This window comes from Lagenorhynchus albirostris, chromosome 1, assembly GCF_949774975.1.
Source record: "Lagenorhynchus albirostris chromosome 1, mLagAlb1.1, whole genome shotgun sequence".
Lineage (NCBI taxonomy): Eukaryota > Metazoa > Chordata > Mammalia > Artiodactyla > Delphinidae > Lagenorhynchus > Lagenorhynchus albirostris.
Window position 1 is genome coordinate 187,025,054 of NC_083095.1, and position 17,880 is coordinate 187,042,933.

Consider the following 17,880-nt stretch of genomic DNA (forward strand, 5'->3'; position numbering starts at 1 on the left):
ATACTGTAGTCTATTAAGTGTGCAACAGCATTACTGCTAAAAAAAAAAAAAAAAACTTAACTTAGTGAAAAAATACTTTATTGCTAAAAAGAGCCAACCATCATCTGCGCCTTCGACGAGTTACAGCAGTGATAGCAAAGATCACTGATCACAGACCACCTAACAGATTTAATAATAAAGAAAAAGTTTGAAATACTGTGAAAATTGCCGACGTGACACAGAGACACGAAGTGAGCAAACCCTGTTGGAAAAATGGTGCTAAAAGAGTTGCTCAGTGCAGGGCTGCCACAAACCTTCAATTTGTAAAAACACAAAGTATCAGTGAAGCTCAATAAGGCAAAGTACAATAAAAGGAGGTCTGCCTGCATGTGTGGGTCACTCAAGATTACAAATTCTAGGGGCTTCCCTGGTGGCGCAGTGGTTGAGAGTCCGCCTGCCGATGCAGGGGACACGGGTTCGTGCCCCGCCCCGGGAAGATCCCACATGCCGCGGAGCGGCTGGGCCCGTGAGCCATGGCCGCTGAGCCTGCGCGTCCGGAGCCTGTGCTCCGCAACGGGAGAGGCCACAACAGTGAGAGGCCCGTGTAGATTACAAATTCTCATTTCATAAAATTTAAGTTGAAGCATGTAAATCAGATGTAGCTTATGAGCACTTTTTAGAAGCTATCACAAAAAGAAGGAGTTTCACATGCCTTAAAATTACCTTTTTGAAGTTCTGCACATATTTCCAGGAAACATCCCCTCTAAGATACAGGATTGGTGTATCCACACTGCAAATATACTAATGTTATCCCTTCCCTACTCAAGGTTTCTAAATCTGAGCTCCACGCGCCCCTAAAAAATTCATGGATGGTTTTAACAGGATCTACAAACCTGCTGAAATTATAAGGATTATGTGCGATTTTCTAGGAATCATGGACAAGGCTTTCACCCTATTCTTAAAAGCGGTGAGTTATGAAATGTCAAGAACTGCTCTAAAAGAACGTATATCACCAAGTATTGCACCTTTTAGAATATCTGCTCCCCCCGCCACCATGATACACATGTACACACACATTACCTAGAAGGGAGTCAGCAGATGATTTACATAGAAACTTCTGCTGGTAGATAAATTCCGTTTGAGGGTTCTATTATAAATAGTAAAAGATAGCCAGGACATGGACGCAACCCGAATGTCCACTGATGGAGGAATGGATACAGAAGATATGGTACATATATACAATGGAATACTACTCAGCCATTAAAAAGAATGAAATAATGCCATTTGCAGCAACATGGATGGACCTAGAGATTGTCATAATGAGTGAAGTAAGTCAGACAGAGAAGGACAAATATCGTATGATATCACTTATATGTAGAATCTAAAACAAACGGTACAAATGAACTTATTTACAAAACAGAAATAGAATCACAGCTGTAGAAAACAATCTTATGGTTACCCGAAGGGGACGGGGGGAGGGATAAATTGGGAGATTGGGATTGACATAGACACACTACTACATACAAAATAGATAACTAATAAGGACCTACTGTATCGCACAGGGAACTGTACTCAATTCTCTGTAATGGCCTATATGGGAAAAGAATCTAAAAAAGAAAGGATATATGTGCATGCGTAACTGATTCACTTTGCTGTACAGCAGAAACTAAAACAACGCTGTAAATCAACTAGACTCCAAAAAAAATTTTTTTTTAATTTTTTAAATTTTAAAGAAATAGTAAAAGAAACCCTTTCCAAGATCAGCTCCCCACGGTGGGTGAGCTAGGGTTTGGAAAGTGACAGGTTCCATCAGCTCGCACATAATGATCTCCACAGCCTGCCACCTTTCTGAAATTCCCATAAGTGAAGTCGTTCCCTTTAAAAATCTGTTGTGGAAGAATTAACACACTACCCTTAGCTTGCTTCCTCTTAGCACAGGGCAGGACTCCAAGAAGAGGAATTCTAGAGTAGGTACATTTGGGATGGTGGGGCTGACATGAAAGGGATCAGAGGATGACAAGTGTCTGAGCGGAGGATACAACTGCATCGAAACCCACCTTCTCCAACTTAACCCGCTGGTCTTGGACTGTGCTGGTTCTGGACCATGGGGCCAACAGATGCTTCCATGTGACGGCCCTGCATGCTTCCTTACTAAAACCTAAAATAACAAACTCCCAACTACAGGCGATTTTTTAAATGGTACCTAACCAGTGGCACCACCGGAAAGATACTGTTCGATTAATAGCTTGTCTGGCTCAAAACTATGTATACATTTTTTCGAATCCAATCTTTCAAATGATGGCACAGGAACAAATTGATGAATGTGCACTAATTAAAAAAATAAGCTATTGATCAAAGCCTCTGTATTATAAATACATTTGTACTCTGTTAAAATGCAAACAGCAAGTTGTTTTGATACTGTCACAAGGTAAATTCATGACAGAGAGGCGATTTATTTTGCATATTCTCCCTCATAGTTTAATTTCATACAAGCCATGCACAAGAACTTTTGCATAAGGCATGACAAATAATCTATGAAAGAGGAAATAACTAGACATTTGGCAATAGGAAGGTGCTGGAAGACTGGTGAAGGTCATTCTTACAAGTTGGGACAGTTAATTTTTCTCATTCGTCTCAACAATCTATTATGTCTGTCGAAAAGGGTTTCAGTTTATTATGCTTTTTAAAAACTGCTCACTTTTCTTCGTTATAATTGGACCTGCATATTTTGAGACTGCAATATTTTCATGCAAAACATGTTCCTTAATTCCTTTATAATAAGACGTACAGTAGAGATACTATCAATATATATATCTGCATAAAATCTTAAAACATTATATTAGCTTCCATGTGTTTAGAATATTATCTTTATAAAGAAGTTACTGAAATCACTAAAGAAAATACCCTAGTATTTTCTTGTTCATTATAATTTTGAATTCATAGCTAAGCTATAACTAATAAGAAATAGCCTGTTAAAAAAAAGACATAAGTTTTGCCATCACACTTAGGTTTACTGCCTGCCTAGCCATTTCCGACACATTAAATGACAAGACAGGGTCACAGTTATGGCTGGCAAAGCTGCTAATATCTCAAGAGAATGTTTTACATGACAGTTAAAAGTTCAAAGTATAAAACTAAACAATTACATTCAGAGACCCACACTTATGAAAGGTTTACATAGAGCTGGTTGTTCAGCGTTTGCACAAAGCAAAAAGACCTCCTTTGCATCTTGCAGAAAATGATGAGGGTTTAGTCCTTAACATGCATGGGTCACAAAATGAAAATAAATACTGTTGTCACATTTAAGGTGCTGGCAACATTTGTACATAGGTTTGGCTGTAAGAATAAAATTCTTTTTCAAATTAAGAAAAGCATCACATTGAAAAATTGATGCTCAGAGACTGTTTTATCAGTGACACAGAATGTAATTCATTTCATAACGCATAGTATTCTTCCCTACACAGTGGCATTCAGTAGAAGAATCAGTTTAAATATGCACAAAATGCACGGTTATTTTTAAATTAAAATCTAGTCACATACATACGTATTTTAAACTTCTTTCTTCCACAGGAGAAAAAAAATCTCATATATACTCAATACGAAAATTACTATAAAAGGCAATAAAATCCTCTCACTTTAAACAGACTGGAAGAAAAGTTTCTAACATGAGAAAGTAGCCATAATAAACACTAAAAATGACACGTGACACTGAATGTATACTTAAATTTGGGGAGCCAAACAGAAAAATAACATACCTCCTTATCTACATTAATTATGGCAAAACTGCATTATGTAAATGGAAGTAGTAACATCCCTGTTGGACGGAGCCGAGAAACTTGCAAAAAAATTTCGTCTGACAACACAAATTTGATTTCTAATCTTTTAGTACAAAATGAGGAGGAAAAAAAAAAAAAGTAACGTATCCCAACAGTGACCTCTAGTGGACAAGGCTTAAAATGGTTGTCTCAGAAAGAAATTCCTCTTTAAGACTGCAAACAAGCAGAAAAACATTTACAAAGCTAAAACTCCCAAATACCATAAAAACCAGGGATCAGATAAGGCGCAGACTGAAAAAGACTCATCTAACCCTGGCTTATTTACAAGGGAGGGTCATCACCAAGGCAGGAGAGCAGGGACACAGGAAGATCACCTTTGAAATAATGCTGTGTCCCCATCTTAGACACACTGAGAGCAAGCAAGCCCTTGAGTCTATCATCTCGGACTGCTGGGACTTAGCAAAACGTACCACCTACCAAGCCACTAATCAACCGGCATTAACTGAGTGTCTGTTTCATGTTCTGCACACTTCTAGCACTGCTGTGGGATGGTACAACATATATAAGCATATGACAGGGCTCCTAATTTCAAGAAACTTAACCCACAATTCACTGTATGAAAATATTAGTAAATCATTTGGGATCTTAAATATATAAAACTAAGTGAAAGAGTAGCAGGTTCCAAACCCGAAGACACAGGATAGTATAGGTCTTCACTTCCCTTTGGAGAAGTGAAACTCAGCTGAGCCCACAAGGGTCGCTGGGTGGAAAAAAGCACCCATGGGTGGTCATGATGCCCGCTCTCCCCACCGTGGGTCCTTAGGTGTCCCCGAGGAGCACAGGCACACCTTGGGGACAATGCAGGTTTGGTTCCAGACCACCCACCACAATAAAGAGATTACTGCTGTAAACTGAGTCACACCAATTTTTGGCTTCCTGGTGCCTGTAACAGTTATGTTTATACTATCCTGTCATCTATTAAGTGTGCAAAGCATTATGTCTAGAAAACAATGTACATACCTTAAAAAGTACTTTATTGCTAAAAAAAAAAAAGTGCAAACCATCATCATCTGAGCCTTCAACGAGCTGTCATCTTTTTGCTGGTGAAGGGTTTGAAATACTGTGAGAGTTACCAAAGTGTGATGCAGAGACACAAGGTAAGCAAATGCTGTAGGAAAAAAAGGGTGCCAACAGCCTTGCTCGACGCAGGGTTGCCACAGACCTTCAATTTCCCCCACAAAAACGCAATGTCTGCCAGGTGCAATAAAGCGAGGTCTGCCTGTACCATGTCAGCACATCATCCCTTACCTATGAAAGGGCCCCTATAAAGGGGACACAGACAGCAATTTCTAGGACCTGAGGTTCTGTTTCTTCAGAGCACTCACAGTTCAGCACATTTGAAGTGAGCCTATAAGTAGTTAAGAAACAGAAGTGTGTAGTGGTCACAGCTAACCAAGTCCATTAACCAGCTGATCCTGAGGAAACTATCAGCTTCCTACACTGACCACTTCACGGAAGCCAGCTATTTCCCCCCCGGCCCTGCTGGTCCTCTCTCTGCCCCCTCCCATCAACCACTATTGCTTTCTATGAGGACTGACTGGGAAGCTGCTGTGCACTCAGCATCAGGCCTTAAAGAATAAGAGGGACTTCCCTGGTGGTCCAGTGGCTAAGACTCCGTGCTCCCAATGCAGGGGGCCCAGGTTCGATCCCTGGTCGGGGAACTAAGATCCCGCAGGCCACAACTAAGGAGCCCACATGCCACAACTAAGACCCCACATGCCACAACTAAGAGCCCACATGCCACAACTAAGGAGTCCACATGCCACAACTAAGAAGTGCACACGCTGCAACTAAGAGTCCGCAGGTGGCCACAAAGACCCGGCGCAGCCAAATAAATAAATAAATATGAAGGGAAAAAAAAGAACAAGACATGGTCCCTGCCTTCAACAAAGCTTAAGATATATCTGGAGAGGAAGGAACAAGAAGCAACAGGAGGACGAGGAAGGGCCACGCTGGTGTCAAGAGTCTACGAACAACAGGCATTGGGGGAAGAGAGAGTTCCGGTTGGCCCTGGAGGGCAGGGGTGCGGGAGGAGGGTGGGCGGAGGGTGGAGGCGGAGGGGGGGGCAGGCAAGGGAGGAAGGGAGGGGCGGGGCGGCCTGGCGTCAGAACCTCAGCTTTCCTCTGAAGCCAGAAAAGCACCTCCTTCTGGTGCCCAGAGAGCTACCTGTCCAGTCACAGCAGAAACGCAGAAGGAAAAGATTCACTCGCAACTCGGCATCCCACTCGTTCCGTGCATCGTGGGAACGTGCACCTGGGCAAGTTGCTGCCGGCAGGGTCACCCCGCAATCACTGCACCAAAAATCCATCAGCAGGGCCCCAAGCCCCAGGTTTAATCGTCAATCGTGTCGCTGTCATGAGGAACCTCTAACAGCGATCACACTGACAATTTTGAAAGACGTTTACGAACTCTTGTGTTGAAAACGTCAAGAATTTCCACTCACAAAATCTTGGGGAATTTAGGGGTCATCAGCCCGCTTCCCCCTTCCACATGGCCTCAGTTGTACTGCGTTGAGTGGACCCATTGATGTCAAAACCACCAGCAGGAAAAGGTGCGAGTGCTACACTGTTCCAACGGCCCTACAGATACCGACTCAGGTCCGTGGAGTCAAGAGCTGTCCCCAGATCAAGGTCCCAGCGTGACGAAGCTGGTGATCCATTCCCTAAGTACAAGAGGAGATATCACGACAGTGTAACTGGCGCAAGAAGAGAAAACACACATACTTTCTCAAGATGAAAGCAGTGCTGAGGGGTTTACCTTTTGAGTCTGAGTTTGAATGCGGTGCTGTCAGCCAGTCCCCGTTAAAGACCACGGAAAGTGAAAGACACTGATTACAATAAAAAGTGACAGGAGGGTGGGCACACCCACCTCCGTGTAATGCATATTTATATTTCCATCAAATGGACATATTTACTATAAACACTGGAAAAACCATAGCAAAGCCATTCATTTAAATGCCAGAAAAACAGTAAAAGATGCTAATTTGACCTTAGTGGATGGAACAGATCGGGTGCCACTGACACCACTCACAGTGGCTTGAAACAGAATTTACCAAGACAATTAATTAGAGCTTACTGGATTAGGTCAAGAGTGTCTCAAATGGGAGAAAGGGGAAGAAAAAAAAAAAAAGGAAGAAATAAATAAAAAGTTTGCATCCATTCACAGCGAACCTCTTCAGCAGCAGACACAATTTAACTGTATTTATGCCTACCCAAATTAATCTCATGTTGCATGCCCGGAAACACAAATTGATCCCCTGATCCCTGAGATTTCTCTCTTTGTGGACATTTAAAAAGAAATAAACTACAACCACCTGAAAGACTTTTTAAGGACCGGATCAATTAATGGTATAATAGGAATAAAACATGTTTGGCTTTCTTGTTTAAATGGAAACTTTTGCTCTGATGATGATGCAAGATCTAACAACAGTAGTAAGCTTGGCAATTAAGAAATATGTTCATGAGCTAAACGACAGACAGCTTCTGGAATTTCTGCTCATAAAATCTGGGGTCATTTAGGGATCATGCAGTCCCCCCTCCAAAACAAACTGCAAATCCCCTCTGAACTGGGATTAGGGTCTCAGTGAAGAGCAGAACCGTTTATTACAAAAACAATGAAAGTGGCAGCATATTACCTGTTACAATAACGATCACACATTGACTTGTCAGCCTCACTTTCAGTTGCTGGAGCCCCCGATACGCAAACATGACAACTGTGCCCCTCTGCCCTTGCCATACAAACATGTGCTTTTTGCTAAAAATGAACTCATATGCCTGTCTGCTGCACACGAGGGGCCCTAACTGCCACTCGATTCTCAGTAATCAACAGCTCTGTGACATTGCTTCAAGCTGTATGTAACGCACACACACACATAAATGCCGACACAAATCCCTCAACATGACATTCTGCTTCGTTTCACTGGACGTGGAAAGCTCCCTAACAAATTCTGGCCACATGATTAGAAAAATCATTCAAGTCTGCAGGAAATATGGCAAGCACAAAGAAGTGACCGTCAATTAGAAATCAGATGGCAGAGTGGGTCCCTGTCATTAAAAACTTTAAAGCCACAGCTTTAAAAATAAAATGGCGGGCTTCCCTGGTGGCGCAGTGGTTGAGAGTCCGCCTGCCGATGCAGGGGACGCGGGTTCGTGCCCCGGTCCGGGAGGATCCCACGTGCCGCGGAGCGGCTGGGCCCGTGAGCCATGGCTGCTGAGCCTGCGCGTCCAGAGCCTGTGCTCCACAACAGGAGAGGCCACAACAGTGAGAGGCCCGTGTACCACAAAAAAATAAAGAAATAAATAAAAATAAATAAATAAAATGGCCCATAATTATTCACAGAAGATACGTTACAAAGAGGTATGAAATCGACTATATGTTAACCGTACCACTGCCAACGCCCAGGACAATTTTCCTTGGAAACCAGACTCAAGAACTTGAAAAACGCAGATGCAAGTTTATATAATTTTTACAATTTTGGACTTTTCTTCTCCCCCCATCAAGCAGGGAAGAAAAGTATAGCAACAGTTACATCCTCCCCTTTTGAGGAGAAAGTATAAATGAAAGCAAAGAACTCTTATTCTAACTTTTTTTTAAATTAATTATTTATTTTTGGCTGCGTTGGGTCTTTGTTGCTGCATGCGGGCCTTCTCTAGTTGTGGTGAGCGGGGGCTACTCTTTGTTGCGGTCCGCGGGCTTCTCATTGCAGTGGCTTCTCTTGTTGCGGAGCACGGGCTTTAGGCACGCAGGCTTCAGGAGTTGTGGCACGTGGGCTCAGGAGTTGTGGCTCACGGGCTCTAGAGCACAGGCTCAGTAGTTGTGGTGCACGGGCTTAGCTGCTCCGCGGCATGTGGGATCTTCCCGGACCAGGGCTCAAACCCATGTCCCCTGCACTGGCAGGCGGCTTCTTAACCACTGTGCCACCAGGGGAGCCCTCCCCTTTTTGATAAGTTTTTGTTTTTTTTTAAAATAATAATGAAAGTCTCAGCATTTCAGGTCACTGTAGCAATTACCATGCCCTAAGGGGACCATTTCCAGACAATGTCACTGTCTTTCTGCAGTTTACACACATGATAGGGAAGAATCCTCAAAATAGAGCAAACCACAAAATACAGGACCACCATCTGCTCAGGTGCCTTAGTGTCACCCAAGTAACCTCTCGGTTTGCCTAAATAATCACTTGTCATTAGTGTCTGTAAAGGAAGACAGAAGAATCCGCAGTACCGCCACAGTCCCTACAAGTCAGAAGTTGTGTAACAGGACGGCGCCGACTTACTCGTTAGCTTGTTGTGGCTGAGGACCAGCTGTGTGATGTGGGACAGGGTGACTGTAAAAGAAAAAAGAGAAACCACACAGTCAGTTCATGTGCCCAAAGTACACCCACACGCCCACAAGGTGAAGCGCTACGCTACTTTCCCAGGTGGGAGTGTTATCGCTCGAAAAAACAGAAGCAGGGGTTCACAGAAGGCTGTCTGCTCAATGTTAAACCAAATCAGGAAAAGCTATGCAATTAGCAGAGCAGAGCGAGTCAGCACTGACGGCCTTAATGTCGCAGGGCCAAACGCGACAAGGCCCGGTTAGTGCCGCTCGGCGGCCAGGCCCACTGGTCCAGCCTCAAGAGCCCAGCTCACTAAGGAGACCGGTCAGGAGATCCGGCCCAGAGCCCGGGGAGGGACAGCTCCTCCCCCACTTCCCCACACGCTTAAACAAACCACCGCGTCGAGACAGGGACCACGTCACCCTACCGCCCCTGAGCCCACGGTCAACCCCGAACCGCTGCTACAGGCTCTCAGCTGATCCCAGTAAGAACCTTCCACAAGTTCCTCTCTACAAGTTTTGGTTGACATTTCAAAGCAGCAGCAGATTGCTCACCAATTTCGAACATTATCATGGAGGCTTAATCTGCTGAAAAAGATTAGGTCTGCTTTAAAAGAAAAACAGGTTTTTCCAACTACCAAGAAAGAAAATATACATACAGATCCATTTAAAAAAGAAAAAGAAGAAGAAAAGAAAGAAAAGGAAAAAAAAAAGCCAGACGAGGCTTCCCTGGTGGCGCAGTGGTTGAGAGTCCGCCTGCCGATGCAGGGGACGTGGGGTCGTGCCCCGGTCCGGGAAGATCCCACATGCCGTGGAGCGGCTGGGCCCGTGAGCCATGGCCGCTGAGCCTGCGCGTCCGGAGCCTGTGCTCCGCAACGGGAGAGGCCACAACAGTGAGAGGCCCGCGTACCGCAAAAAAAAAAAAAAAAACCCAGACGGAAAAAAGTGACCTGCCTTCTACTTTGGGTTCTAAAACTTCACTGCATAGTCAGCAAGCTATATGTATATTTTATTTTTGTGGGTATATATATAAATTATATATATACACACACCTATCTATATAAATTAAATATTTATATATAAATTAAAATCTAAATGATTTTACACAATATACTAAATATACTATTTAAATACAGTATACGTTATACAGTATACTTTATATTACAATTTTAAACGCAGATGTATTAGTGAAGAAACATATTTAAAATTTTTAAAAAATTTTTCCAATATTCTTTCTATAAGAACGCTACTTTAATGCAACAGAGTTGCATTAGTGCATTATTATTATTATTAATGCATTATTTTAATGCAACAGAGTTTTTTCCATAAAGGAATAATAAGACAAATATTTTTTCTCAAGAAGGGTCTCAGGGTTGGACCCCAGCATCCTTGAAAAAAACAGGTATCATCGCTGACCACAATTTTTGAGTGTTTTTCTTTTGTTCAACCTCCCACAAAGATAGAGAAAATACAATGCAAAGACCTGCTTTTCTGCCCTGACCCATTTGAGATTAAGCTGTTGGCTTGATGTCCCATAAACTTTAGGGTATTCCTACAAAGACATTTTCCCGCAAAACCACAACATAATCACCAAAGTCAAAAACTGAGCATGATACTTCATTACCATCTAATCCTCAGCCCCCAAGTTTCAGCAAATGTCCCGGTGTCCTTCCGACGCGTCCCCATCACTGAGGACTTCCCTGCTTTCTGGCAAGAGACAGTCAAGCTCATCTTGTAGTCTTGCTGCCGCAGGCTTGGAATCAATCAGCCGTTTCTCCAATGAGCTGATTCTATGGAAAATAGTACTTACAAGCCAAAATCTGGGCGCTAGATGTGCTCGTTGTTACTTGGGGGCTCAGTATTCTCAGTGCACAGGATGAGAGAATACACACACTCACCCCCACACACACACATCTGAACTTGAATCCCAAGTTCACACCAATAGATGGATTCCAATACAACACTGCATGGTTCATCCTCATTTTCTCCGTTTCCTATTTGTTAACTCCCTTCTCTAACAGCGAGAACTCTGGCGTCCATTATTTTTAACCTCCTTACGTACGCCATCGATACCCCTACATATAACTGCGTGAAGCAGGGTTATCTTACAGCCGTGTTGGGATGGCTCTATGCTGACCTGCAGGGACACCTGGAAGTCTGATACTGATTCTGGGTCAAGATCCAGATGAGTAGATGAGCTCGAGATGTGTCATGTCCTGTTCAAAGTTGCAAACACCTGGAGGCTCCAGGACCAGCACGTTCACATGTCCAGGAATGTGCAGGTCGCTGGCTTATACCTGGTTAGAGGCACCTGACCAGTCGGGCACAGAAGACAGCGCTAGACATTTCTGCCCATGCACTCCCAACACCCAGACTCGTTGAATATGTCTTGAAAGTTCTCACCTGGAGATAAAGTATGCCCTGAGCAACCAAGAAACGAGCCTGGGGGGCTGCGCCAGTGAGCTCCTGGGAACCCTGGCGTTCGCCTGTGCTTTGTAACCCCTGCTAAGCTATGTCCTGTGCCCTCATTAACTCCCTGGGTGAGTGGGCTCTGAGGAACCTTCTGGGTTCTTTCAACTATGCACCCGTGTATTAATGCAGGAACCCATCTCCCCATGCTCTTTCTTCCTACCTGGACACCTGCCCAGTTCACCCTCCTCACCTGCACCTCCAACCTCCTGGCCCTGGTCCTGCTTTGGGGCTTGGACCCCCCAAGCCAGGCTCCCCACCCTGCTCTGGGTCACCACGCCCACCCCCCAACACCTGAATGCCTCTTTTTCTGTTGCACTTACCGGCTTCGGGATTGAAACCTTAGGGGAGGAGGAAGAGAAAGGCAAAGCACAGGGGAAGAGCATTTTTGTGATTTTAAAAGCATCACCATGATGGCTTCTTACATGACAAGTTAGATTCTAGACACTGCAGAACATCTCACACATTTGTATTTATAGGAGTTAAGATTGTTCTTGTCCACCAGATAAAGCATTCCTTTACCTCTGAGGCATAGAGTCTGATATGAAAACAAAAAATCTCCAAGAGGTGTCCTCATACAAAACCAGATGAAACAGATTCAGAGATATACGAGTTAAGACAGTGGTCAGTATCATAGGAGAACAAACCACAAATAACAGGTGTTACACAAGAGTTTCTCTCTCACTCACACACGGGCAGTCCAGAGGTTCCTGGTATCTTGTTGCTCAGCCATTCATGGATCCCATCTCATGCTCCAAAAAGGCTGCCTGAGCTTAGCCATCATGCCTGCATTCCCCTTAGGAAGACGGAAAGGGGAAAAAAGCCTTCCTCCTTCACAATTCTTCCAAGAAATTGCACACGGCACTTCCATTTACAAGCAATTAATCAACATTCTGTAATACAGTGATGCCTAGATGCAAAAGAGGTGGGGAAACGCAGCCTGGATTCCAAGTGACCACATGCCAGATACAATTAGGGGTTTTATAACCCACAAAGACGGGGCAAACCAAAACAGACAACTAGCAGCCTCTCACACTAGCAAACCACTCCATTTGAGAGTCACAGAAATCAATTCTGATGACAAAAGCAAAAAACCCCTGATAATCTGATCGCCTCCTGCCGTAATCTTTCCTAAAATATCACAACGACCATAATTAAAGAGGAAAAAACTTTGCTCTTCTCCCAGCTAACATTCACAATGAAAGATTAAATTAGGAAAAATTGGGCCTTTGCAATCTTTTCATTCTGTCTTCTCTACAAGCATTTAGCCGGGGAGAAAATCACTAAGTTTGAAAGTCCTTTTTTTTTTTTAATAGAGAAGAGAAGTGCATTTGTTGCTTCACCTGATCACACCACTAGAGATGTATTTTTCTTTCTCATTATTGTTACAGGGCTACATGCTAAAGTAGGTAAGAGGGAGAAAAATTAGAGCAGAAAAGAAAAAGTTAATAAAAGATCTGTGAGGAAATGTTTAGGGCAACAAAGGACTCCAGGCTGGGTCTGCGGGGAGAGCAGTTAAGTTGGACAGAATTGAAATCACAGAATCAATCACAAAGCCTGCGACAGGCAAAGACCAAGGACCAACGGACATATTCATGCAACCTGCCACTCCCCTCCACTTGGCCATGGTGAGTCCATTGTGGGTTTCCTATGGAAACTGCAGTGTTAAAAAAGGAGAAAAGGTCTAGCAGAATAGAATGGCTTATTTAAAAGTACAATAGCCACCCTAGTCAATCATGTGGGTGAAATGGAATGAGGCTGTCCCCACTGACCTGCCCTGCTAACCCTAACCGCACACTGGGAAATCTCCCGCTGCAGGAATATCATACCTTACGGTCCTGCCAGCCAGGAACTGTCAGGCTGCAGTGGCACCAGACAGTGACAACAAACTGTTACTAAAATTCCTAAAGCGATATTAAACCATGCACTGCCGGGCATTTTCTCAGTCGAATGCACTTCCAAAAGTCAGCTAAATAACTGAGAAAACGCGTTGGCATACTCAGTTGACTGCTGCCATGCCTCGGATACCATTCTGTCTTCAGCCTTTAGAAACGGTATGTGGGGACTTCCCTGGTGGCGCAGTGGTGAGGAATCCACCTGCCAGTGCAGGGGACACGGGTTCGAGCCCTGGTCCGGGAAGATCCCACATGCCACGGAGCAACTAAGCCCGTGCGCCACAACTACTGAGCCTGCGCTATACAGCCCGCGAGCCACAACTACTGAGCCCTCGTGCCACAACTACTGAGCCCGCGAGCCACAACCGGATATTTACCAGGCACGCTCAGAGTGTCAATGGTCTCTTCCTTGGAGATTCTGTTAGAAGTAACGTCAACAGTACATCCTCATGAGACTGGGACAGTCCTGGATTACGCCCACTTGCCCTCTCAAAACTTCCCTGGTTTGCATGATATGCCACACAGTCCCTCAACTTAGGTAACCCAGAATAAGCACCAAAATCCTAAACTGCAAAATATAAAAGGATCGTGGGCACAAGAGAAGCGTATCGGAAAGGATAATGGGATATTAGAAGGAGACATCACAGGGACTTCCCTGGCGGTCCAGTGGTTAGGACTCCACGCTTCCACTGCAGGGGGCCAGGGTTCGATCCCTGGTCGGGGAGCTAAGCCCTGGGGTGCAGTCAAAAAAAATAAAAAAAGGAGACATCATTTACTGTGGGATGACACGTCCAAAAATGCTTTAAGGCACTGAAACTGGACTCGGAGGATATATGGAAACTGGAGGTTATGGAAGCAATTCTAGGCTTACCTGAGTGAAGAGATGGAAAACAGAGAAGACACGGGCCTGGACTGAGCAGGCGGTATTGGAATGGAATATATTCAGAAAAATCAAAGGACTAGCTAACACTCCTAGAAAAAGAATCATGGTTTCTAGATAAAACGTGGAAGCAGATGTTATTTTTTAAAACAGACACAGTCTTTTTTTTTTTCTTTCCTTCTTCTCCAGCATCAAGCAGACCGTGTGAGGAAAGGAAGCAGGATGAAATCCGCAGCACCAGATGATGACGTGGCGGACCTCCCTTCAAAAGAACCCACCATATCACAGCGATGTGCCTGTCTCTCCAGTCTCCAGTCTGGCAATCAGAAGCAAGTTACTCCTCTGGAGGCACGTTAGAAAGGATAAAAGTTCCAGCTTCACGGAGTGACGTTGCTATCCAGAGGAAAAAACAGCCAGGGGAGACAAGGGGAGCGAGACTTGGAAACGCACACAGTGGTAACGGGACTTCAAAGTTTCTGCCGCCTCGTCGCAGGTCAGAATTGGGCATCTTTGGGTTCCCGATGAAAGATTCTAGAACACTGGCCACCAAAACCTGGATTGTAACCGTCAGCTCATTTCACAGGCTGCGCTCCCATGGAAGCAATCGGAAAGACACCACTACCCTCAGAAGACAAACGGTTTACTATTTTGTTTGGTCTCGCCACTTGGCATGCGGGATCTTAGTTCCCCCACCAGGGATCGAACCCACGGCCCCTTGCATTGGAAGTGCAGCGTCTTAACCACTGGACTGCCAGGGAAGTCCCTAGTTTACCCTTTTTTGACAGCTCTTGAGCTATCAAATATTGCAGTGGGAGAACAGCCATACCCTCTGGGATGTTCAAAGAGGGTCACCTTTGACTTGTGTTACAATTCCAGGGTGGGCAGCCTTCAAATTCGGGGCAAGTCTGCAGATTACACTGCAAACGGTACCCTCTGTGAATTCAATTCCTCCCAAAGTTGTTGACTACAAAGAAGAATTCATTTGAACTGAAAATACAGGATGATCCCAAAGGCTTTTCCATTTGGGCTCCCGGTAGGCTAGAAACAGCGACAGCCCTAAGTAACCCAGATTCAGAGACTCGGCGGGGCTGCGGGAGAGGCCGCACGTGAGCACCACGCAGCCACGCTGACCACTCTGGGTCCCGTGTCTCCAAGATGCATGACTGAAACGCCTGCCCACGTCACACGCTGAAGTTACTGCACCCCTGCTAGAAGGATGCAGATTCAGATCTTAAGCACGCAGCTTCTGACAGTATATTTAAGTGAAGGCAGACAATAAAACGTTTGATACCAAGGTGTAATACAAATATCGTATTCATCAACACACCCAGAATCACAAAAGAACATTTCTTTTGAATTTTTTTCATAATTTAAAACTTCAGGGGGAAAAAAAAATCACCAGGGTATGAAAGCTTTCCTTTCCTCCCCAACCAACTACTGTGGTGAGGTGGAAACTCTTTGGTAGCAAGTTTTCAAAACTGGTTACTTGACTGAGTCCTATGTGCACATAAATGGTCACTCAAGCATGATTAATTGCTTTTTCATTCAACAGAAAGCAATTTATCATATGTGATGATTTTTAACAATGTGATACGTCTTCCTTTACGTAAATAAGAGCAGAGAATTCACACGTGCTGAGAACAGCCATGAGCTGGTCACTGACTGAGGCTTCTGTGTCTACTGGGACATTAAGTCAAAAGACGCTGGACCCAAGGCACCGTGTTACTGACGACATGGAGCCCACATCCTTCCCATCCAAACACATCGCTTTACAGTCTCTCCTTCAGGAAAAAGGACAAAGAAAAATTTTTAATTTTGAAGATGTCTGGGAGAATTAAACAGCAAAATACAGTGAGCTGCCTAAGGTTCACGGCTGTTCACTGCTCTTGGGGAATGAGGAAGATGACATGAAGGAAGGCTCAGGGAGTTACAAACTGCAGCGCACTGTACTTAGTCATGTTGACAAAGACAGAATACGCGTGAGACACAGGCACTGCCGTCAAGGAGCTTACTCTGTAATGAGGGGAGGCGATAAAAAACCACAACACAAGGCAGAATGTCAGCACCACAAGGAGGTAAGCGGATTCGAAACTCCTGTTAAAAGGGAAATGATGCAGGGCTTCCCTGGTGGCGCAGTGGTTGAGAGTCCGCCTGCCGATGCAGGGGACGCGGGTTCGTGCCCCGGTCTGGGAGGATCCCACATGCCGCGGAGCGGCTGGGCCCGTGAGCCATGGCCGCTGAGCCTGCGCGTCCGGAGCCTGTGCTCCGCAACGGGAGAGGCCACAGCAGTGAGAGGCCCGCGTACCGCGCAAAAAAAAAAAAAAAGGCAAATGCTGCAAAGTTTTTTCAGGGTGAGTAAGAGCTTCCAGGTCCAGAGTCAGTTTTATTCTATATCCACATACCTACCTTCTCCCCATAACCCAGCTTTTTTTTTTTTTTTTTACTTGTCTGTATTGAATAATTTTTCTAGCATAAACTGTTTTAATTGTGTAACCTAAAATAGGTGTACTTTTAGAAATCAGTTATAGGAAAAAGCTCCAGCTCCTCAATTTACAGATAAGGAAACTGTGGCCCAGAGGTAAAGTGATTTTCCTAGGGTTCCCCACAAACTCCCCACTCCCCCAGAATCAGAACTGAGACTCTAACCAAGGCTTCCAGATTCTACCTCTTGAGCTTATTCTTCCTAAACTGGAAAAACAATATTCACACCTCGGGGGAGTGTTCTTTTCAAGATGGTGGAAATGCCTATCATTAAAGAGAATAAACCAGAGTGGAAAGTCCTTTCTATCCTGAAGAGATATGACAGTTACATAGAGGGCCTCAAGCACAGCTAGAATACCAAGTTTAAAGCAGTGTGAGGCCCAGACTGTAACTCCACGAGAATACTGAGGAAAATAAAAAAATCGCTGGATTTCTCTAGAGCGCAGTTCCTCATGTTTAAAATGAAAACCTGAATTCGATTCTGTGAGAAACACAGAAGAGAGAAGAAAAGAAAGAACTAATATACATGTAATGCCTCCTACATCAATATGCAACACTGGGGACTTTATAACCACTCATTAGAATGAAAAATGTTAAAATATAACAACTGACACTGCAGAAACACAAAGGATCATGAAAGACTACTAGAAGCAACTCTATGCCAATAAAATGGACAGCCTGGAAGAAACGGACAAATTCTTAGAAAAGCACAACCTTCTGAGACTGAACCAGGAAGAAAGAGAAAATGTAAACAGACCAATCACAAGCATTGAAATTGAAACTGTGATTAAAAACCTTCCAACAAACAAAAGCCCAGGACCGGATGGCTTCACAGACAAATTCTATCAAACACTTAGAGAAGAGCTAACACCTATCCTTCTCAAACTCTTCCAAAATACAGCAGAGGAAGGAACACTCCCAAACTCATTCTACGAGGCCACCATCACCCTGATACCAAAACCAGACAAGGATGTCACAAAGAAAGAAAACTACAGGCCAATATCACTGATGAACATAGATGCAAAAA

The 17,880-nt window shown here is 44.3% G+C and overlaps 1 protein-coding gene across 6 annotated transcripts in view; it reads right to left on the reverse strand.

Moving 5' to 3' along the window:
- RSU1 (Ras suppressor protein 1) overlaps positions 1 to 17,880 on the reverse strand; it is a 356,276-nt gene that overhangs the window by 323,340 nt on the left and 15,056 nt on the right. For 4 of the 6 annotated variants that reach the window (XR_009542922.1, XR_009542923.1, XM_060162590.1 and 1 more), the window contains exon 3: positions 9,088 to 9,138. The exons of the other annotated variants lie outside the window; for them this stretch is intronic. Coding sequence is in view for 2 of the 4 variants with exons in the window: in XM_060162590.1 (XP_060018573.1) it covers positions 9,088 to 9,138 (51 nt within the window). In the remaining 2 variants the exon portion in view is untranslated. The remainder of the gene's footprint in view (positions 1 to 9,087; positions 9,139 to 17,880) is intronic. 6 annotated transcript variants of the gene reach the window in all.